At 48.8% G+C, this 23249-nt stretch overlaps 1 protein-coding gene and 1 long non-coding RNA gene across 2 annotated transcripts; one reads left to right on the plus strand and one right to left on the minus strand.

Moving 5' to 3' along the window:
• Nucleotides 1-3950: 3950 nt before the first annotated feature.
• On the plus strand, nt 3951-17942 carry ADRA1B (adrenoceptor alpha 1B). The gene is made up of 2 exons (XM_053956997.1): nt 3951-5438; nt 17065-17942. Exons 1-2 carry the CDS (start codon nt 4466-4468, stop codon nt 17565-17567), a joined length of 1476 nt encoding a protein of 491 aa, XP_053812972.1. The 5' UTR covers nt 3951-4465; the 3' UTR covers nt 17568-17942.
• On the minus strand, nt 5460-23238 carry LOC128795898 (uncharacterized). The gene is made up of 5 exons (XR_008433659.1): nt 23199-23238; nt 22737-22792; nt 20819-20906; nt 9455-9552; nt 5460-6274 (listed from the first exon to the last, which is right to left on the minus strand). It is a non-coding gene; the product is annotated as an uncharacterized LOC128795898 (long non-coding RNA).
• Nucleotides 23239-23249: the final 11 nt, after the last annotated feature.

Consider the following 23249-nt stretch of genomic DNA (forward strand, 5'->3'; position numbering starts at 1 on the left):
CCTGTTTTGGCAAGTTCCAGCTAATAACCTTGGCTGTTAATACAAACCTCAGAGATATTTGCCTTACTCTGAAAATAAACCCACAAGGCTCTAAATATCACCACTGGAGAACTGCAAATTAGCATTTTAAATGTATTTTTTCTCTTCTCATCATGGAAATTCCCTTTCCTGGGTTTCAGGGTTTGTGTGTGCCAAGGAAATGTGTTCCTTGTTAATCACAAAAGGTGAGGAAACCATAATCCAGTGTATTTCCAATGTGTGTGGGGAGTTTTTATAATTCTGACTGAGATAAAGTTTTCCATGAAGGACAAAGTTCTACCCATCAGAGAGAATGAAAATGAAGGGAATCCATTTCGTGGATGACACTGTGTGATTTTTTGTGATTTCCAGAAGAAAGACTTGAGGAAGGAGCCTTGTACCAACTCTGCAAAGGTGCAGTACCAACATTACCCACTGTAATTAATAAAACAAGCAATAATTAAGTGCAGCTCTGTAGCTAACACTGACATTTCTATCAAAAGCAGACAAATTTAATATTTTTATCAATAGAGTTTTAAGGACCTCCCTACAGAGAAGCTCTGTACATTTGCACATTCTCAGAGCTGCAGATACAATTCTTCATCACGGGAATCTAAATGCCCACCCACAGTCACACCAGAAACCTTCCCCAAGCTCAGCTCCTCACTCCACTTCTTGGTAATGCTTTAATCTCAGAGAAAAGAGCAGAGCAGTGAGATGGAAACGCTCAAGGGGGGTTGCATGAAACCACATGGAGATATTCCCATTTAGCTCCTGGGTCAGCTCATCCCCCAGGCCCAATTAGGAGCAAAGTTGCAAAAGTGCTCTGGGAGTGTCTCTGCTGTGTCTCAGAATCAGATCCAAATGCCAGCAGATGTTTTAACATTTGCAAAGGAGGGAAAGGAACACAGCCCCTTACAAAGCTGAGCCTCACTAAAGGGCTCCACTTTCAAGGAAGGAGTCATTGAAAAATGACTCCGAGAGCGTTATTGAAGTATAATTGACTAGAATCTTTGGGTTATTAAATTCACTTCTTCATTGAACACTGTGATTCATCTGGATGAAAGGAACTCTCATGCCATGGATCCTATCTGCACTTCTCTGAGCAGGTGTCTTTGACTGGCTCCAAGTGCCACCTTAAAGCTGTGGCAGAAAAGTCCCCTTTTCTCACAGTGCCTATTCCATCCCTCCCCTCAGGCAGGCAAAGAGTTAATGCTGGTGTCTGAGTTTCAACACATTTGGTTCTCTTACAGCACCTGCTGCTGAAGATCTCAGAGCAATCTGTGGGCATTCACCAGCTCAGGCTCGTGATTATCCAGGGCTTGTTTTTGCATGCCTGCTGAGCAGGGCTGTGAGAACACACCTGACTCCTGCAGGGGCTCTGGGACATGAGCCACAGCTTTGTCTTCCTTTGGCCCCTGGAATGGGATTTTTCTGTCTGTTCTTTCCTCCAGAGGGGCGCAGAAAGCAGCACCAGGAAGGGAAGCAGACTGGTCCCAGTACTGAGCAGATGTTTTAGTCCAGCCATGAGCACTCAGGATCCATTCCCTCCCCTCTGCCCTCTCCTCTGCTGTGGGCACCGTGTCCTGGAACCAGCTGACTCCTGGAAGTGGCTGCTGAAAGGCTGTGGAAAGATCTGGTTCCTTGGGACTACAAAGTCTGCTTGGCGTGTGCCAAAAGCCAAGCAGCAGTTTCAGGCCACTCTGTCCCCCCTGGCAGGCCGGGCATGTCCCACACGGTGCCAGCTGAAAACCGGAGCGGGGCAGTTCACACCCTCACAGAGCTTTTCTTATCCAACCTCTCACATTCTGTGCTGATCAAATTTTCTTACGTAGCAAAGGCTGTAACAGGCTTATGGCTGACCTAATGATCTAATCGAACTATTTTTAATGGGTGTAGCTCAGCCCCCGGGAGAGGGAGGGCGCAGGACTCCGTGCCCTCTGTGCCACCAGGACTGCACGGGCAGAGCTGTGGCCCCAGGACAGAGCCCCCAGCCTGAGGAATTCACAGACAAGGCACAGAAACACGGTCAGAAGTCACAGACAGAGCTGAGAGTGGAGCCCAGAGGAGCTGGAAGTGTGAAGGATGAATGCCCCAGGTCCCAGCTGCTGCCTGCCTTTTCAGCACTGAGAACTCTGCTGTGGACAGGGCAGGGCAGAAAAGCTGAGGTGAAGCTCATAAATCCAGTGTTTGTTCCTCTTCCCTTCAGCGACTCCATGGCATTATCCTGTCATTCTTGTGAGCATTTCAAAGGGAAGTTTCTGAACAACAAAGCTTTGCCACATCCCTGCTGCTGGGAAGGGCCACACCAACATCTGCCACGCACTCCCTGAGTAAAATTCAACTTTTGATTACAAGGTTTGTCCTCAAAACCAGCAGTCAGCTGCAGCTCTCAGCCATAGCTGCCTTATTAAATATGAAGTTTTTATTTTAAACACAGTACATTTTGTAACAGAAAAATCAATATAGAGTAACCCAGAGTACAGCAGACAACAGCTGGGAGAAGTAATCTGATGACAGAAAGTTGAGAAGAAGGATTTTGGCAGTTTTTTATTCAGCAAATCTCTCACTTGTTGTTTTTCATGGCACTGAGTTCTAAAGATCTGAGATTTCTCCCCAAAGCGTCACAAGATGAAGAAACCAAGAAACCACTTTTGACATTAAAGGCTATTATCTACAGAATAAATCATTACTTATATTTTGCTTTATAGGCTACTGTAAGAGGATGACTCTTCCCAGAGCTACGATGAGTTAACAATATCAGCGACCTCAGAGCCCTGAGCAAAGACTCAGGAAGATACTTCAACATCAGAGGACTAAAGGTAAAGTATTTCCTAAAGTAAATCCTTGTCTCTGCCTTCCCTGGGGCTGTGGGTGGGGGTGCTCAGTTCTGCTCAGGGCTGGGGCTCACAAGAAACTCTGCCTGGAAAAGTTACAGAGGTGGAACCGAGAAGATGAAGCCACAGATGTGCCCAGTGCAGAGTACAGAACAGCATCAAGATTTTGCTGATCTGTTACAGTTTTATTTTACTATCAGATTCTTAATTAGAAGCAAACTCTATGCCACCATTGAATATTGAATACCAATACTGAATAATGAATAGTACAAATAGACCAGGGATTTTTGGAACCAAGTTATTTGTCCTTAGGAGATGATTAGCTCTCTAAAATGATACGTGACTCACAAAATAAACTCCAATATATTTCTTTAACGGGCAAAAGGCTAACAGATCATTTTGTCCCGAAATGATTTTGTCTCCTGGAATGCTTTTTTCACCTCGTCCCACCAAGGATATTCTTTCTCAGATAATGCAGCTGTTTTTTACAGGTGTGCACTGCAGGGTCCTGTGGCCAGCGCCGGGTTAAGATCGTGATGTTCCCCCGGTGTCACCCGGCCGGCATTGCCGTCTAGTGCTGTCCCCACTGCTGTCCCCACTGCTGTCCCCACTGCTGTCCCCTCAGTGTCCCCGCACCGCCACCGCAGGGTCCCCGCACTGACAGGGCACTGTCACGCAGTCCCTGCACCGCCACCGCACAGTCCCCAACAGCCGCTGGCAGTCACTGCACTGTCCCCGCACCGCCACCGCCACTGCGCTGTCCCCGCACTGTCACAGCCCAGCCACCGACAGCCCCTGCACAGCCACCGCAGGGTCACCGCACTGGCCCCGCACCGCCACTGTCCCCACTGCCTTCCTCTGTCCCTCTGTCTCTCTGTCCCTCGGTCCCTCCGTCCCTCGGTCTCTCTGTCCCCCGGTCCCTCTGTCCCCTGGTCTCACTGTCTCTCTGTCCCTCAGTCCCTCTGTCCCTCTGTCTCTCTGTCCCTGTCCCTCTGTCCCTCTATCCCTCTATCCCTGTGTCCCTCTGTCCCTCTCTCTATCCCTCTGTCCCTCTGTCTCTCTGTCTCTCTGTCTCTCTGTCTCTCTATCCCTCTGTCTCTCTGTCTCTCCGTCCCTCTGTCCCTGTCCCTCTGTCTCTCTGTCCCTGTCCCTCCGCCTCCGGCGCGGCCGCTCCGGGGCCAGCGCAGAGCCCGCCCCGTGTCAGGCACGGCAGCAGCGCAGCTCCCCCGGCTCCGGGCAGGATTGCTGCTCTGCTGCTCTGCTGCTGCTCTGCTGCTGCTCTGCTGCTGCCGCTCTGCTGCTGCTGCCGCCGGCAGCGGCTCCGATGGGCAGTGCCGGAGCCCGGAGCAGCCCCGTGCGGGTGGCTCCGGCTGCCCCGGGCTGCCCGGGCCGGGCGGGCTCTCGGTGCCGGGGCTCTCCGTGCTCTCCGTGCCGGGGCTCTCCGTGCTCTCCGTGCCGGGGCTCTCCGTGCTCTCCGTGCCGGGGCTGCGGCTCCCCGGGACCATGAATTCTCCTGCTCGCACTGCCCGCGGCTCTGCAGCCACTTCGCGGGTCCAGAGATGACTTTGAGCTGACTCGCCGAGAGACACGACCCCAGCTTGCTATGGAGGATGAATTTTAAGATGAATACCTACCTTGGCCATACATCCAATACATCAATACCGGGATATTTCAAAGGCTCTGCACTAAATTATGGCAATTTTTCTGCAAACAACTCCAACGAGACAGGAAGCGACCTGGATTCACCTGCCTTGGCCACCAGCAGGGCGATCATTGTGGGGCTGATCCTCGGTGCCTTTATTCTCTTTGCTATCATAGGTAATATCCTGGTAATTCTCTCAGTGGCTTGCAACAGACATTTAAGAATCCCTACGAACTATTTCATCATTAACCTGGCCATAGCAGACCTGCTGCTGAGTTTCACTGTCCTGCCGTTCTCTGCCACGCTGGAAGTGCTTGGCTACTGGGTTCTGGGGAGGATATTCTGTGACATCTGGGCAGCAGTGGATGTGCTGTGCTGCACGGCCTCTATTCTGAGCCTGTGTGCGATTTCCATCGACAGATACATCGGGGTGCGGTACTCCCTGCAGTACCCCACGCTGGTCACCAGGAGAAGGGCGATTTTAGCTCTCCTGGGTGTCTGGGTCCTGTCCATGGTGATTTCCATCGGGCCTCTGCTGGGCTGGAAGGAGCCGGCCCCGCAGGACGACAGGGAGTGCCGGATCACCGAGGAGCCCTTCTACGCCCTCTTCTCCTCCCTGGGCTCCTTCTACATCCCTTTAATCGTCATCCTCGTCATGTACTGCCGGGTCTACGTCGTGGCCAAAAGGACTACCAGGAACCTGGAAGCTGGGGTGATGAAGGAAATGTCCAACTCCAAGGAGCTGACCTTACGGATTCACTACAAGCACGTTCACGAGGACTCCTTGAACAACACCAAATCCAAGGGTCACAACCCCAGGAACTCCTTAGCTTTCAAACTGTTAAAATTCTCCAGAGAAAAGAAGGCGGCCAAGACGTTGGGAATTGTGGTTGGCATGTTCATCCTGTGCTGGCTCCCTTTCTTCATTGTCCTGCCACTGGGTGAGTTGGGGGTGCGAGGGCAGGGGTCAGGGTGGGTTTGTTGGATCCCACAGAAATATCTTGGAAAGGAATCAGATGGATGAGAAGGAGATACTGTTGGGAGAGCTGCAGTGAGCAGATGAAAGGAAGGGAATGAAAGGAAGGGAAGTCCTGATGTGCAAAGAGTCACACTGGAACTTTGGGAAGTGTGCAGCTGCCCAAAGATGCTCACCCGCAGTCCTCAGGGCCCGTGTCACCCCAGGGGACATATCTCCAGGGTTCATATCTTAAATCCCCCTTTGATGAATTGAAGTAGGTGTCAGAAACATTACCAAAAAGCTTTACCCCAAATCCTAGATGAGACCAGAGAGCTGCAGTGTTGGGGGTTCAGGTCAGTGCCCCAGGTCTGGGATAAAACACAGTAGGATTTTGGCATTTTAAGGTGCCCTGACTGGAAATGAACTTGGTTAATTGTGAGGGGCAAAATTCCTCTGAGCTTTGAGAAGCCGAAAAGTTCTAGTAGTGAGTTCAAACATTACTGATGAAGTCCCAAAAGCAAAGGAGATCCCACAGATCCCAAGGAAGGAGCTCGCTGGTGTCAGCAGCTCTTCGTTCAGGCGTTTTGGACACTGCCATGGGAGCTTTTGGCAGCCACTTTGTTCACTTTCAACTTCCAAATATTGTTCAAGCATTGACATAGCCTTAACACATTGCTCAGTGTCCCCAGAGCTGTGAAATGTTCTTGTATTGTTTTTAATATTAGCACTACCTCTGAAGGGGAGTATCTCAAGACATTCAATTACTGAGCTCTCAGAAATATCTGTCCAAAATTAATTTCTCTGAGACAATCTGGCAGCCTAATTATAGAAAGAGGTGGATAAAGAAAGGGGAGAAAAAGCCTTTATTAATGTTCTGTATTTGTGTTTACTTAGTTACCAAACCAAAACATTTCTGATTGAGTGGTAAGCGAATATTTTTAGAGATTGTTGTAGAAAACTAAACTGAGTTCAGCAGCCTGGTCCTGGTGGAGTATTATAAAACTATAATTTCTGTGTATTATTAAGAAGCTTTACTGCTTCAGCTACTGCAGGGCAACTTTGTCATCTCTAGCTTATTATACTGAATTTTAAAATCTTTATGACTCAAGACTTGCATAAAGGTCACGTTAAGGATGTGAAAAATTTCCAAACAGAAGGAAAACCGTGAGTAAAGTTCTCTTTGGCTACTGAAGTTAAAGTCCTTGTGCTGGCTTTTGGAGGGAGTTAATAACATAAAACAAGCAAAAACACCCAGCTGTGGATAGAAATGTATTCCACCATATGTAGCAGTACGAGATTTGTAACAGTAGGTCATGATCCCCTGATAAAGCAGATGCCCTCTTTGATTTTGAATTATTGAAGGGAAAAAAGCAGCTGTGAACACAGCAGCTCATGTGTGTGGGTGGCTGGAGCCAGGGCTGACACCCCTCACCCAGCTCAGGTGTGGAGCAGCCCACCTGGGCTTGTCCCCAGCAAAAACACAGACACAGGGCAGGAACAATGGGACACACCAACCAGCTCCCATAAAAGTGTCAGCTTTCCCTTTGAGGAGTTGTTTCAAATCTCCTGGGCTCTCTGGGAGGTTTAGTGAGAGGCTGTTGAACCACCTGAGGGAGAACTGATTGCTTGCCAGGATAGGATTTTATCTCCTGTGTAAACTGTGCCAAGGCAGCAGTGGGTGACAGGCTGGAGCCTCCAGCACAGCACCAGGGCTGGCACAGGGGCTGGGGGACAAACCCAGAGCTGGGGGACAAAACCAGTGCTAGGGACCAAATCAGTGCTGGGGACAAAACCAGTGCTGGGGGACAAACCCAGAGCTGGGGACAAACCAGAACTGGGGGACAAACCCAGAGCTGGGGGACAAACCCAGATCTGGGGGACAAACCAGTGCTGGGGACAAACCCAGAGCTGGGGACAAACCAGAGCTGGGGGACAAACCCAGAGCTGGGGGACAAACCAGAACTGGGGGACAAACCCAGAGCTGGGGGACAAACCAGAGCTGGGGACAAACCCAGAGCTGGGGACAAACCAGAACTGGGGGACAAACCAGTGCTGGGGACAAACAAGAGCTGGGGGACAAACCCAGTTCTAGGGGACAAAGCAGAGCTGGGGACCCCAGCCCAGCCCAAGGTTGTGACCCCAACACCCCCAGTGTGGGGGCACTGGCACCCAGAGCTGAGGGCAGGAAGAGCTGCAAGGGTGAGCTCTTGGCAGTGCCATAAAACTGCTGGAATCCTGTTTCTGTCAGAAACCCTCTAGCTGAAAAAGGGGAAAGAGGGTGTCCACAGCACCCAGGATCCAAATACATTTCCACTGTGAGTATTTTCCCTTTGCTTTGCTGACTAGGAATAGGCTGTGTTTATCCCTTGTCCCTGATTTTATTTTTTAAATTTATGATGCAGTACTGTCCAACCCCTGTATTTTTATCTCCATGTATCAGTGCAGAGCCAATTGAGGATGTCAGGCATGATTCAAGCATTGCTCACTAGGACAGGTGGGAAAAGTCCCTTTCCTGATGTGCACAATGCAGCTGCTCTCAACTGCAGCAGAGGGGAAAGAATTCCTAAGGAGCTGTGAGCTGCACTCTTCATAGCAGGAATCTTTTGCTTTGTGTCTTGAAGACACAAAATTCAGTGAAATGCTATTAAAAACCCTTTAGAGAGCACCCAGTGGTATGAAATCAATTTCTGAGAGAGGCAAACTGTGGAATCCAAAAGGTGCTGATGTTTTCCAAGCTCTCCACTGGTCCCTGGGCTGTCCAGCTGAGACAGCTCCTCTTCCTGCAAGGACAGGCTTCTTCCTCAGCTTCTCCTTCTCACACCTCCTGCTTGCCCCAGTAACCCAAATCACACCCTCACATCTGCATCCTTGCTATTTCTGTTTCTATTTCTCTGCTCCTTGTTCCCCTCAGTAATTCCATGACTCTGCAAGAGGGTGCTGGCAAAGCAGCTCTGGATTTCTGTGGTTCCAAGCACAAAACATTTGCCAAGCTGGTAAATGTTATTTCTGCAGCACCACAGCCCCAGGTCTGAACAAATCTACTTAGATGTAGCAGAGTTTCCTTGGCATTCTCAGCAATTTCCCAGTGAGTTTCCCAGGCAAAATTATCCTTTTTGCAGTCTGGCATTTCAATGTATTCCACAGCTCCCCATTTGTTATTCCAGCCCAGAGTTATTCCATCAGGTGGCAGCTATGCCTGGGAACAGCTGTGGTGCTGAAAGCAGGCAGATTGCTTGGAAAAATGAAAAGAAAGATTTTTTCAAGCAAAAATCCCAAGGAAATCTCTGAATCCAGTGCAGATTGGAATTCCAGCCCTGACACCACAGGCACTGAGCAGCATTAAATTCTCAGCACTGAATTACCCCCAGACAGGTCTGGGGCACTGAGCTGTGCTGCCTTCAGCACCTGGGGATGCAGAACTGGGATCAGAGAGAATGGTGTGAGAAATCTGGGTTATTCCTGTATTGGATATTCTTTCCAGGCAGCAGTTGAACTGCAGAACATCCTGGCTGCACATTTATAAAAGCTCCCTGCCTGTGCAAACAGTCACCCTGCCACTCAGAATTGTTTGTGATTCAATATAAAAAATAAACTAAAGACATTTGTGTCTTTGAGACAACTTCTTGGGCCATAAATTCAGTGACTCAGCTTTGAAGAGTAAATATCTTGGTTTTTTTTAAATAAATGTTTCTTTTCATCCCTTTCATACAAATTCTTCCTTAGGCAGCAGGACTACATTACATATTCATTGCTGATAAATGATGAGTGAAAGAGTTTCTTTTTATTTAAAGGCTAGAGCCCTGCAGAACTAAGATAACACTCATTAAAACTCCCCCCTTTAAACAATGGAGTGACCAATTTTATGTCAATACCTTTGTTTAAAAGATGAATACAAAATTAAGGATTGTATAAGGAGAGGTTTAGTGTCACTCCTGTAAATTGAGATATCAGAGCACAGTTCCCAGACTTCTCCCAGACATTCCCAGAGGGAAAACTCACCAGGCACTTAACCAGGGCACTGCCCCAGCCTGCTGCATCATTCCAGTGGAGATCAGAGCAGGATCCACTGCCCAGTTCAGAGCCTGCTCCCACAAACCCTGCAAAGAAAAATAAAACTCTTGGAACTTAACTGACATGGGAGAGGTCCCAAGAGCCCCAGGATGAAGATACACCTGGTGGGACTGTCACTATGGATCAGGCTTTGGTAATCTCTCAGTAAGTAATAAAAAATAACATAAAATGTTCTGCACCTCGTAGGTCAGCCAACACGAAATTATTCTTAAAATAAAATGCTGTTTAAGTCTAGAATGTGGATTTATGTTACGTCAGGCCAGCCTCTGAGAATACCAAATTAGGCCCCTTGGTTTCCATGGGAAACCCTTCCAGGCTTTAGGTCTGGTGCCACTGGGCTCTGCTCTGTGCAGGGCTTTAGGCCTGGCTTATCTTCACCTCATTTGCCTCCTCTTCCCCTCCCTGACCAGTCCAGCTCTCTGGAATCGATGACCTCGAGTTAATAGTTACAGAATTCAGATAAATTAATGAGATGTGGCAATCTGGCAGGTCAATCCTGGTGCAAAGTTCAGTTGACAGGAGACAGCAGGAACTGGACAGTCAAACATCCGAGGCCATTCACTGAGCAGCACAGAGTGTTTTGGCACGTGGGGAGCACCAGGTTACTTTGGGATTATTTATTTTCCTACTGAAATAGCCTCCCTTAAGCCCTGGTTTAAACCTTTGCTTTGCAAAGGGTATCAATTACCAGTCACTTACAGATGTCTGGGGTTTAGGAAAAAGTTGTTATCAAAGTAGGGGAAACTGCACAAATTCCTGCGTAATTCCTCTGTAGGCTTTGGATTTGTTTGTCAGAGGAACAAGGAGAAATCCTACAGTGGTCAGTATCACAGAAACAAATACACAGAGCAATGCAGAAAAGAACACAGAGAAATCACCCAGTGCTGACTCCTCAGCCTCTGGGAAGGCAGCAGCTCCTGGGTCAGGTGGTCAGAGAGATACAAGGGAAAAAAAATCAGTACTGAGCCACTGGGCAGTGAGAGGAAATGTCCCAACTCTTGAAATCAAAGGCAGGAGGGAAGGGAGCCTCAGAGGAAATGTTGCTTTTAGCAGGGCAGTTGGATGTGAGGGGTTTGCAAACACTTGAGCTGCTCAGGTTGGAGGGCACAGGAGCAGCACTGAGGAAAGGGACACAAATCCAGGTGCTCCTAAAGCACCTGAGGCCAGAGCTCAGGGTCTCAGGTGCTTCAGGTGAAATACTGCCAGGAGCAAAGGAGGTTTTTCACATCTTTACTAAAACAATCCTGCATGACGCACTGCAAGGTTTGGAGCTGCTTTGATGGGCTTCCAGGTGAGCCCTAGGAGCTGGAAAACAAGAACCATCCATCTCTGAGGGACCAGAGACAAAACCTGTACTGGAAGCTCATCCAGCACCTCTGAAACAGAGCTCAGCTCCATGCTGGAGCTATTTCCCACCAGCCATGGCCAAGACAGATTGGCTCAGCTGTCAGGCAGAAGCAAGGAGGAGAGAAAACACCAGAGCATGTTCAGTAATTGCAGATATTTAAGTACAATAAATGAAATGTCAGCAGACTCAGATTAGCTTTTCTAGGCTCCCTCAATCAGCTAATCTCTTGCAAAACAAGGATAACCTTGGCTTGTGTGCTGTCTACTCAGGAGCTGCTGGAGTCTGTAACTCTTTTGGGCTAAATAATAGCAACAATAACGCTGTGTTTGTGTCCCTATGCACTGCCAGCTTTAGAGACTGAACAGGATTCTGACCAAAACTGATCTTGGTTTATCATATTTGTCTGAGGGCAGCACAGTTTAAACGCAGGTGAGTTCTCTCAGTGGTGTAAGTCACAAAGCTGGGCTGGGCTGGGCTGAGAGGTGGTGCCCAGGGCAGTAATTCTGTGTTTAAATCCAAGGCACTGTCCCTTCAAAAATCAAATGTAGCTGCTGTGCCTTGCAACTGCTTGTAATGCAAGGAGGTGGAGCAGCTCTGAGGTTTAGGAAAAGATCTCATGCCTATCTGTACTCCTTGAAGTCCTGGTTTTATTTTGGCCACTCCAGATAAGTTTCTAATTTTGGAGCCCTTCAAAAGCTCTCAAACTTGAGTCATTGTGAATGGAGTTCATGCAGTTCTCATTGCAGTGATTTATTCATCTGAAATATGAGGCATCTGCTACAGCTTGTCAGTCCCAGGACATAAATTCCTCACAACCAGGACACTTTGGAGCTCTCAGCAACCTGGGATGGTGGAAGGTGTCCTGTCCACAGCAGGGGTGGAACTGGCTGAGCTTAAAGTCCCTTTAAACCAAAACATTCCATGATTCCAGGATATTCATGATGTACCTATCACTACTCTGTGAATGACAGCTGCTGGACTTGAGGCCCCATGAGATTTGTATGCTACCATTGTTACTTATAATTTATCCAGTTTTCCTTTCATTTTCCGTATTGAATTTGATTCTGCTTATTTTGGATGCTCTTCCTGTTTCTCAAGATCATTTTCACTGTTTTCCAGCTGTTTTCCCTGTTATCCTAATCCTCTTCTCCAGCAGCCTCCCAGCTTGACCAACCCTTAGTTTTATAACCATCCTCTCCACTTCATCATCTACTGTTTGTAAACATCTACTGTTTGGTTTTTTTTTTCCTACATTAAATAAGTCCAGGGGAATGTAAACAAACACTGGATGCTGGAAGGGAAGAAATCAGGAGCTTCAGAAAAATCCAATTAGCTCTAAAGCCTTGGCACGCTGGCTTGGCTGAGCCCGTGGTGAGAAGGGCTGCAGGAAGCTTAAACAAAAGGCAACCACATCCTTTCAGCACATTCTAAACTCACAACTCTGCTCAGGGGCAGATTATTGCTCCCGCAGGGAGGATTGTGCTGGCTGTGCACACAGTGGATGTAACTCAGCCACCAGCAGCTTCCAGGAGTTGTGGCTCCTGCAGGAATCCCAGCAGGAACATGGAACTTCTCAGCCTGGAAAGTCTCGTGCTGGTCACAGCACAGATCTGATCAATCCCTTTTCCCAGGGAAAAGCTCCATCAAAAAGCAGATTCCTTGACAGCAAGGCTCATTTCTGCACAAGCTGACTCCTGGGAGACAGATGGAGATGGGGGTTGATGCTGGTGAAGTTTCCTGTGTTCCCTGTCTCAGGGCTCAGCTGTTACCATTTGGTGTTTTGCAGCGCTTTCCCTCACCAGAGCAATTTTTAAAACCTTGGCATTTTCTCTTGAAAAGCTCACATTTAACTCCAGTCAGAATGGCTCCAATCTGCACCAAAATGGAATCTCTGAAAGAAGAGTGGCCCTTGAATTGCCTTCCTAGGGTACCTTTACCCAATCACTAATTACCAATTCTCTCTTTCTATTTTATGGTGTGCAAACAAGGAGGTTTGGAAACACTCTTTTTCAACTTGTTATCAATAGAGAGAAGGAGCTTCATGTTTTGTGGCTCTTTAACCTTCAAACAATGGCAAAGGCATGCAGGATCTCCAGATTCCTAGCTGGAATATCCAGTGGCACACAGCAAAGCCCTTACATGACTCTGTTGCACCACTGTATTGCAATAAATCCAGATGTTGAATTTGTTCCAGGAAAATGGAAAGGAACTCAACACACTCCCCCCATAGGTGTTTTCATCTCAGCAAAACTGGATTTAGAAGATTTTGAAATGCAATTCCTTTGTAAGGCACAGAAAACAGCACCTGACAGCCCCAAATTCATCCCTAGTGACTTGTCCTGAACTCCAGGGAATTCACAGTACTCCTCTCCAATTATTATCTAATCTAAGTATCAAATTCAGAGCAGAACTGATCATTCTATGAGTAATTTATTATACTTAATTGATATCAAACCCACAATGCATTAAAAATGAATGTTTAATTAAAACCTTCAGTGAAGAGTTTTTCCTTAATTAAGAGTACAGCAATTAAGCCGTCCCACCCTGATATTTTAAGGACTTTTCCCAGATCCACTGAAGTCCTTATGAGCCTTTTCAAAGGGTTTCAAGGACTTCCCTGACTCCAGTGGACTCTGAATTTTAATGTCGCAGTGGTGCTCTGCCTCCATATTCTGCAGAATATGTGAGGAGAATTAATGTGGCAAATTGTTTCCCACAGTGTTCCCTAATTTCATTGAGGAGACTTGACTGACTTTCTCTGTAATAAAGCATTCATTATAAAGAACCAGTCAGAGCCTAAATGAAATTAGTTCTTCCTAAATAAAATACTTCTTCATTCCTTTTTATGATACTTGCTCTTGCTCAGTGTATCTCCAAGCTCAGCAGCTCCAGCAAGCCTGGGAACTGTGGGCAAAAAACAGATCCCTCCAAACTGATCCAGCTGATTTTCTGAACTATTTCCTGTTCTCCACTTGTGCTTTGCAACAATCTCGTTGGTGTCAGTGGTGCAGTGAGAGGAAGATTGTGGTGCTGTGATTAATAAATCACAGGGTTAGTGCCAAGAAATAAAAGTGAGCAGAAAATCCACATCCCTTGGAGTGGATGTTAAACGTGGAACACCAGGAGAGCAATCACTTGGAGCAGGGAAATCCCTCTGGCCACCCCACCAGGAATAAATCACTGAGGAGAGAGCCACATGCAAAGTTTCCAGGCATTTTAAAGAGCAATTTAAATCAGCACAGGGCAATATTTAATCTCCTTATCAGGCTGCAGTGGGGAAGTGATTGGAGATTAGAGCAGGAAATATCAGTCTGGTGTTCAAGTGTGTCCAGCAAGCTTTGCTTTAGCATTTTATCAAGGCATCAAAACAGCCCACACTTGTTTGCTCCTGACAGGTTAATGCAGCTAAATAAAAGCTATTGTAGATAATTAAAATAAATAAATTAAACTAAAGATCAGCATTTAGCTACAATAATAGAAAGGTTTTGAAACTGAGAAATTCAGGAGTAAATTCTTGTGTGATATAGATTAAGGAAGCACAGCTTGTTTATCTGCATTGGTTCCCAGTTTTCATCTCTAGACTTCCACTCATTTTATCTGGCCTGTAAAATTCCTTATTTGTTTATTTATTTTATTTATTTATAGCATTTTCTCTGTCCACATTTAATCTGACTAAAAATATTTCAATTTGGTAGAGGAATTTCTCACAGATTTTCAGCTGTTACAGTATCAGACAAAGGCAGAGCTTTCAATGCACCTCTGTGGATTCAAATTTGCACCTGAGAAAAAATAGAGACTCCTGAGCCACTTCATGAGGTTTGCTGGCCTTTAAGAGCTAAAAATCATTTATATTTTAAAGGAATTCCAGAAAACAACTTATCAGTTTGAGCTCCAGAAAGTTCCTTGTACATTATAGTGCTTTGTAGCTGTTTTGTAAAGCCACAGAACTTCTCTTTTCCCTAAACTGAAGGGAAATATTACCAATTATCACTTACAAAATAAACCCTGCAAAGGTTTTGCAGCTGAGCATGGGGAAGATTCAGCATCCTCCTCATCTTGGCTGCAGTTATAAACTTAGATCAGCTTTTCCTAAAGCTTTATAAGAATGTAATGGCTCATTCCATGGAATCCCAGGAATTGTCACTGAATCCTTCACCTGAGGCATTCAGGAGACACAGTTTTGGGAGCTGCACTGATTTGGTGTATGCTGGAAATTTTTCGAATGCATTTCATGGTTTCTCTGATGTTTGACACGTTGTGCTCTGTAATTCCTGCAGCATCCATCAGGACAGAGGCAGGACCTGCAGGACCTGCAGGATCTGCAGCAGCTGCACAGAAAAGGCTCTGGCCAAACCCTACAGATCATTGCCAGCAGCACAGCCCTGAGGGACAGGGGCTCACCCTACAGGAGTCCTGAAAAACCCTAAAGTGCAGAGTTGTGAGGAAATCCCTTTAAACTCTCCATTTAACCCTGAGTTCCTCAGCCCCAGGGCAGAGCCAGCCCTGGCACCATTCCCAAACTCTGCCAGGATGAAATCTGGGATCTGGAGCCATAGGACCCTTCATGCAGAGAGTGCAGCCCAGCCCTGGCACCATTCCCAAACTCTGCCAGGATAAAATCTGGGATCTGGAGCCATAGGACCCTTCATGCAGAGAGTGCAGCCCAGCCCTGGCACCATTCCCAAACTCTGCCAGGATAAAATCTGGGATCTGGAGCCATAGGACCCTTCATGCAGAGAGTGCAGCCCAGCCCTGGCACCATTCCCAAACTCTGCCAGGATAAAATCTGGGATCTGGAGCCATAGGACCCTTCATGCAGAGAGTGCAGCCCAGCCCTGGCACCATTCCCAAACTCTGCCAGGATAAAATCTGGGATCTGGAGCCATAGGACCCTTCATGCAGAGAGTGCAGCCCAGCCCTGGCACCATTCCCAAACTCTGCCAGGATGAAATCTGGGATTCTGGCTGCACAGAACCCTCCGTGCAGGGCGTGCAGCCCAGCCCTGGCCCCACACACGCTGTGCTGGCTGTGCTGGCACCCCAGAGCTGTTACCCAGGAGCAGAGGAAGTGCTCTTGCATAGTTTTGAGGCCCCAGGCACGACCTCTGCGTTGCTGTGAGATGGGAACGGTGCCCAGAATCACATCCCGCCCCTCCTGACAGCCACCACTGACTCAGCTGCTTTCACAGCCCAGCAAATCCGAAACCACTCCAGAGGAAAAGGTTCCTTCCCAGCCAGTCTGGGCTGACAGCTTCCATTTGAAATGCTCTGCACGCCTAACTCCAGTTCTTGACAGAGGAATTCTCTCCTTGGTCACAGAGCTGGATCCCCACTCCTTGGTCACAGAGCTGGATCCCCACTCCTTGGTCACAGAGTTGGATCCCCACTCCTTGGTCACAGAGGTGTTTTTTCCCAGATGGATAACAGATCCAGCTCTGCTTGCCATAAAAATCTCAGACATTCTTTTCTCCAGCCCCAGTTGCTAAATTTAGCTGATCAATTAGCACTGTAAGTACAGGAAGTGGATTCCCCAGTGTGAGCTTTTCATTTGGGCAGCCTCCTTAGGGAAATTGTTTGGTTGTGAAGGGAAGGGGAAGTATTCACAGAATGACCTCTTGGTTTGGGTTACACCATTTTTATGAATGCCTGAGATGTGGGAAGTTCCCCAATTAACTTCAGGTTTCGGGAGGTTTGTACTCTCACAGGAATCTGGGTAAATGGAGGGGCATTCAGGAGCTGCCAGAGGATGTATTAGAAGTTTTGAGGTGTCTCTGGAAATGCTCTTTCTGAGGGGCCTGGGAACACTTTTCTTTAAAAATGACCTTTGAAAGCTCCTTGAAGAAGGCACAGCCTTATTTCTTGTGTGCCTCGTGCAACAGCCTGGACAAGGGAGGGTTGATCTGTCCCCGGGATCAGATGTTCCTGCAGCAGGTGTGGGCCTAGAAACACAAGGACTGCTTCTTATTTTTTAATCCTTCATCAATGATGTGCTCCTTTCACTTTCAGATGGGAAATATTTCCTTATTAGCTTTAAAAATAACATTTTAGTACCAGAAGACCAACACTGAAAGCAACAAGCATAAAGGAGTTTCAAGACACAGATTGTAACAGTGATCTGATGAACATGTTCCCTTCCTAAAGGCAGACAAGCCCCTTATCTCAGATATTCTCTGCTTGTTTCCCCTGGACAGGATCCCTGTTTTCAGCTCTGAAGCCCCCTGAAACGATCTTCAAGGTGATTTTTTGGCTTGGCTACTTCAACAGCTGCTTGAATCCCATCATCTACCCCTGCTCCAGCAAGGAGTTCAAGAGGGCTTTCATCCAGATCCTGAGATGCCAGTGCCACCGGCGCAAGCAGCTGGGCTGGTGGCCCTACAGCTACAGAAACTGGAACCGCTGCTCCCTGGAGCACGCCCGGAGGGATTCCCTGGAAGACAGCGGCAGCTTCCTGAGCGGCAGCCAGAGGACTTTATCCTCGGCATCGCCCAGCCCCGGCTACGTGAGCAGGATCAGCCAGCCGCAGCTGGAGCTGTGCACGCTGCACGAGTGCAGGAACTGCAGCTCCCTGCTCAGCCCGGCCCGGGAGGGCGGCGGGCAGCAGGGCCACAGCCAGTTCTTCACCTTCCAGCCCCTGCCCGAGAGCAACGGGCACGGCCCCCAGGGCTCGGGGCGTGAGCCCACGGGCACGCCCTGAACGGCGGCGCTGCCCGCAGGGCGAGCCCCGCTGGAAGCGGCGGTTCCGAGCGCTCCGTGCCCTCCGGACACTGCCCTGCCTCACGCCAGGCCCGCGGGAAGCCGTGGAGCCGTGCTGGATCCTCGGGAGAGCTCGGGAAAGGAGCAGGGAGGGACAGGGGGCTTCGTGTCACAGCAGTGCCCAGGGCAGGGAATGCCCGTATTCCCCGTGAATTCCCAGAGAAACTTTGTGAGCGTGAGCAGAGGGCGGGGAGGGTGCTGCACACGCCCTGGGAAGGGCACGCGGGACCCCTCAGGTGTCCCCGGAGAGCTGAACAGCCACACACACCTGTATGGAGACAGCGTGAAATGGGGTGGGCAGGGGGGGCCCAGCTGTGCCAGGGATGGACGGGGGGTGGGGGGATGGATGGATGGATGGATGGATGATGGATGGATGGATGGATGATGGATGGATGGATGATGGATGGATGGATGGATGGATGGATGGATGATGGATGGATGGATGGATCCATGGATGGATGGATGGATGATGGATGGATGGATGGATGGATGGATCCATGGATGGATGGATGGATGATGGATGGATGGATGGATGGATGATGGATGGATGGATGGATCCATGGATGGATGGATGGATGATGGATGGATGGATGGATGGATGGATCCATGGATGGATGGATGGATGGATGATGGATGATGGATGGATGGATGGATGATGGATGGATGGATGGATGGATGGATGGATGGATGGATGGATGGATGAATGATGGATTGATGATGGATGGATCCATGGATGGACAGGTGATGGATGGATGGATGATGGATGGATGATGGATGGATGGATGGATGGATCCATGGATGGATCCATGGATGGATGGATGGATCAATGATGGATGATGGATGATGGATGGACAGGTGATGGATGGATGGATGGATGGATGATGGATGGATGATGGATGGATGGATGGATGGATGGATGGATGGATGATGGATGGGGGATGGATGGATGGATGGATGGATGGATGGATGGATGATGGATGGATGGATGATGGATGGATGGATGATGGATGGATGGATGATGGATGGATGGATGGATGGATGGGTGATGGATGGATGGATGGATGATGGATGGATGGATGGATGGATGGATGATGGATGGATGGATGGATGATGGATGGATGGATGGATGGATGATGGATGGATGGATGGATGATGGATGGATGGATGGATGGATGGATGGATGGATGATGGATGATGGATGGATGGATGGATGGATGGATGGATGGATGGATGATGGATGGATGGATGGATGGATGGATGGATGGATGATGGATGGATGGATGGATGGATGGATGGATGGATGATGGATGGATGGATGATGGATGGATGGATGATGGATGGATGGATGGATGATGGATGGATGGATGGATGATGGATGGATGGATGATGGATGGATGGATGATGGATGGATGGATGGATGGATGGATGGATGGATGGATGATGGATGGATGATGGATGGATGGATGATGGATGGATGGATGGATGGATGATGGATGGATGGATGGATGGATGGATGGATCCATGGATGGATCCATGGATCAATGATGGATGATGGATGGACAGGTGATGGATGGATGGATGGATGGATGGATGGATGGATGGATGGATGGATGGATGATGGATGGATGATGGATGGATGATGGATGGATGGATGGATGGATGGATGGATGATGGATGGATGATGGATGGATGGATGGATGGATGGATGGATGGATGATGGATGGATGATGGATGGATGATGGATGGATGGATGATGGATGGATGGATGCATGGGGGTGGATGGAGCAATGAGGAATGCACTGAGGTCATTCCTTTCCAGGTTGTCCCCGGCTCTGCCCATAATTCCTGATTATTCTGTACATTGCTGTACACTTGCACTTTAGAGATGGAAAACAATGATTAAAGTCATTTCTCAACAATTGAAACACTTGCTCCTGTTCCTGTAGGGCTGGAATTCAGCCATGATCCCTCATCAGGATTCTCACTACAAAATAAAACACTCATGGCCACTGAATTTGCCATTGTGGCTCGTGGGATGTCGTTGCTTCCCTCATCAACAACACACATAACTCTTCCATCAGGAATTAGTTACAGGAGTTCCTTCACCAGGATCTCTTTGTCAGTTTGAAAATTGGGGGAAAACTCCACATGGATCTGAAGGAGGGACTACAAAGGTTACAGAGGACAAAGTCTGATACGCCACCTTAAAATATGGAACTTTAGCAAGGCCACCTGACTTGTCCGGATGAGATCTATTCTGAATATCTTCATTTTTCCCACTGGAATCTTTTACAACCTCTACCAGGCAAAGCCAGCCTAACGAGGCTGTACAAATCACCCTCTTCCTTATGTTAGTCCTTCTTTTGATGCAATGTTTTCCTTTAAAGGAAAAACTATTTGGGCCAAGGCACACTCATAAGGCCTTGTGGGACAAACCCATTTTCTATTACAGCCAAAATGAATTTGCCAAGCAGAACATGCAGTGGCACATGGTGGTATCTTTTTTATGCTCATTCACAGACTGTCTGATGAATCCACTCTGTGGGCAAACAGATTTTCCTCTCTAAATGAATCGCTGCACTTTTGCACCAAAGGTGTTCATAAAACACTGCATTTCCCCAGGTTAAGCTGCCGTGTGGAGCTTCATCCCTGAGGAGGGGCTGCTCCAGAGCCACTCAGCAGAGAGGCACAGCTGGAATGGCTCAGGGAGCTTTGTCACAGCCCAGCTGTACAGAAATTAAACCCATTAGGCATCAGTGCACTCAGCTCTCAATGTGCTGCTTATTTGTGAGAAGAGTTATGGTAAAGCCAATCCAGCTGAATGAGGCTGGAGCTGGAGAGCATCCTGCATGCTTTGCTCTTTGGAAATGCAGCTTCCCATTATCTTTACAAATGTGATGTGGAGAGGAGAGGACATTGGTATTACAAAGTACAGTTCCAGTTTGGAAAATGTCATAATAGCAACTTTCTATTCAGCAGCTGAGCTCTGTGCTCTGGGCTTGTGTGCTTGACTTTCACCTCAGACAAATGAGCAGAGAATTGCCCGGCACAGGAGATAATCACAGCAGTTATGGGATGGAATTATTGGTGTGTGCTCACACCCAGTGTTCCTTATCCCACACACTGACCAGCTCATCCCCCTGGGAACGCACTGGATTCTGGCTTGACTCACTCCACAAGAGAGTTGCTCACCTTCTCCCCAGCTGCTCTCAGGCTCCCACATTCCCAAGGGCAGGACACGGAGCTCAGGGCTGGTGCATCACACAAACACCCCCTGCACCTGGGGAGGCAGAGGGAAACACCTCACAGCACGGGCACACACCACGCTGGGTTTATGGCAGTGGAACCCTGAAATGTTTGCACCCACTACGATTTTTTGGGGACTGAAAAGTTGCAGTTCCACCATCAGGTTTAACGATCCCAGGACAAGAGGTTTGTCTGCTTGGGTTGGAACTAAACTGAGGGGATAAACCGAGTGTCCCTGGGGAGAAAACAGGGCTGTGATGTCAATTTATGTCACTGTGACAGGGACAGCTCCCCCTGCACCCCTCTGCTCTCCTGCCTGGTTAAAGCAGAAAATTACATTACATTTTTACTCAGCTCTAATCTATGACCTGGCTTTTTCCCAGAATAGCCAAAATTCCACTGCCACATAAGTGGAAGGAGACAGGGAAAGTAAATCTGGGGCTGTTACTGAGAATTTCTTACAACAAAACACATTAAGCTGTGAAGAACACGCTCCCTGTCTAGCAATTCCCATAATCTTTATAGCACTCCAGCCAAGACATAGAGAAAAAGAGAATGGATATTCAAAATTAATAAGAATCCATCACTGTTTCTCTAATAAGTCAGCCTAAAAGCGGATGTAGTAAAACTTTAATTTATAGCTGTGATTAAAAAGCCTTTAATTGCCTATTTCACAATTTCCTTTCAAAACGTTCTTTGGGAAGCAGAATCATTTGATTCCACTGAGACTTGTGTGCAAATGTTTAATTCTGGTGAAGAACCTGAACTTTCTGTGACCTCCAGAAAACAGTAATTATTTTTCCCTTTGCCTGATTTGTTGAGCTTTGGTTTCTTCACTACGAAGATCAAAAAAAGCTGTCCAGAGAAGTAAATTTAACATGTGGCCTGGAGCCCGAGGTAGTTGTGCAACATTTGTCCCCTCTCCTGGGCGGCTGAGAGCCCAGTCCTGCTCTGCTGGACACGGGGGAGCTCCGGCCCTGCTGGCACCAAGCGGGACCAGTTTGACACGGAAAGGAGAGGGTTTGGAAAATCCAACACCGCCACCTATGGGGTTTCTGCGGCGGGGAGAGGCACAGATCCCCCGATCCGCTGGATTCCCTGGCTTTTACACGACACTAATCCAGCCTAAGGCAGCGGCGGGGGGTTGGATATCCTGCGGTCAATAATTGTAATCAATAAGGAAAAGGTGTTTTCCAGATCGCTGGGTTTTATCAACTCGAATTGTCACCTGGCTCACGGGCATCGTGTTGAACCTTCTGCTGCAGGCAGCAGTATTTAGGAATCTCTAGGGAACAAGGGCAAAGCCTCCCGAGTCTGTGGCTGTTTGCATCCAAGGGCGTTGTTCCATCCCCTGGCACAGGTCAAGCCTCCCTTTGGGCTCAGATTTGGAATGCCTCAACACCTCAATGTTGTATGAAACCAGAATGGGGTGTGGGGCTGAGCAAGAGGAGCATCATCCCAGAGTTCCAGGGGAAAACCCGAATGTTCCTGGGCTGTTTAAACATGAAGTGTTCATCGGGGAGAACAGGTCCTGGGGATCTCATGGGGGTGGACACGGCCAAGAGCTGGGGCCGCACCTGGATCGGGGACATTCCTGGGATCAGTGCAGGCTGGGGATGCACAGGTGGACAGTGAGGTGCTGGGGGAGAGCTGGACATGGGAACAGGAGCCCCCACGCCCTGGGCTGGTCCCCCAGCGCGGGCAGCAGGAAGGGCTTGGGACTGTGGCCCTCAGGGGAGCCCCAGCTGCAGAGCTGGCCCAGCCTGGGCCCCCAGCGCAGCGAGGGGCTGCAGCTGCCGGAGCCAGGCCGGGGTGAGCAGGGCATGGAGCAGCTCTGCTGGGGGGAAAGGCTGGGATCGCTCACCTGGCCAGGAGAAGCTTTGGGGGGAGCTCAGTGTGGCCTCACAGGGCCTGGAGGAGCTGCAGGAAACACGGAGAGAGAGGATTTACAGCAGTGCGGCCCTGGGGAGAAAGAGGCCACGGGTGGGACGAGGCACCTGCCCTCACCTGCCCTCACCTGTCCCCACCTGCCCTCACCTAGTCTCACTGCCCTCACCTGCCCACACCTGTCCCCACCTGCCCTCACCAGCCCACAGATGCCCTCACCTGCCCTCAACTGCCCTCAGATGCCCTCACCTGCCCTCACCTAGTCTCACTGCCCTCACCTAATCCCACCTGCCCTCACCTAGTCTCACTGCCTTCACCTAATCCCACCTGCCCTCACCTAGTCTCACTGCCCTCACCTAGTCTCACTGCCCTCACCTAGTCTCGCCTGTTCTCAGCTGCCCTCCGCTGCCCTCCCTCACCTGCCCTTTCCTGTTCTCACCTGCGCTCCCTGACCTCACACCAGAGAACCACAGTCCCCGGCATGCCCCGC

The sequence above is a fragment of the Vidua chalybeata genome, chromosome 15, assembly GCF_026979565.1.
Source record: "Vidua chalybeata isolate OUT-0048 chromosome 15, bVidCha1 merged haplotype, whole genome shotgun sequence".
Classification (NCBI taxonomy): Eukaryota; Metazoa; Chordata; class Aves; order Passeriformes; family Viduidae; genus Vidua; species Vidua chalybeata.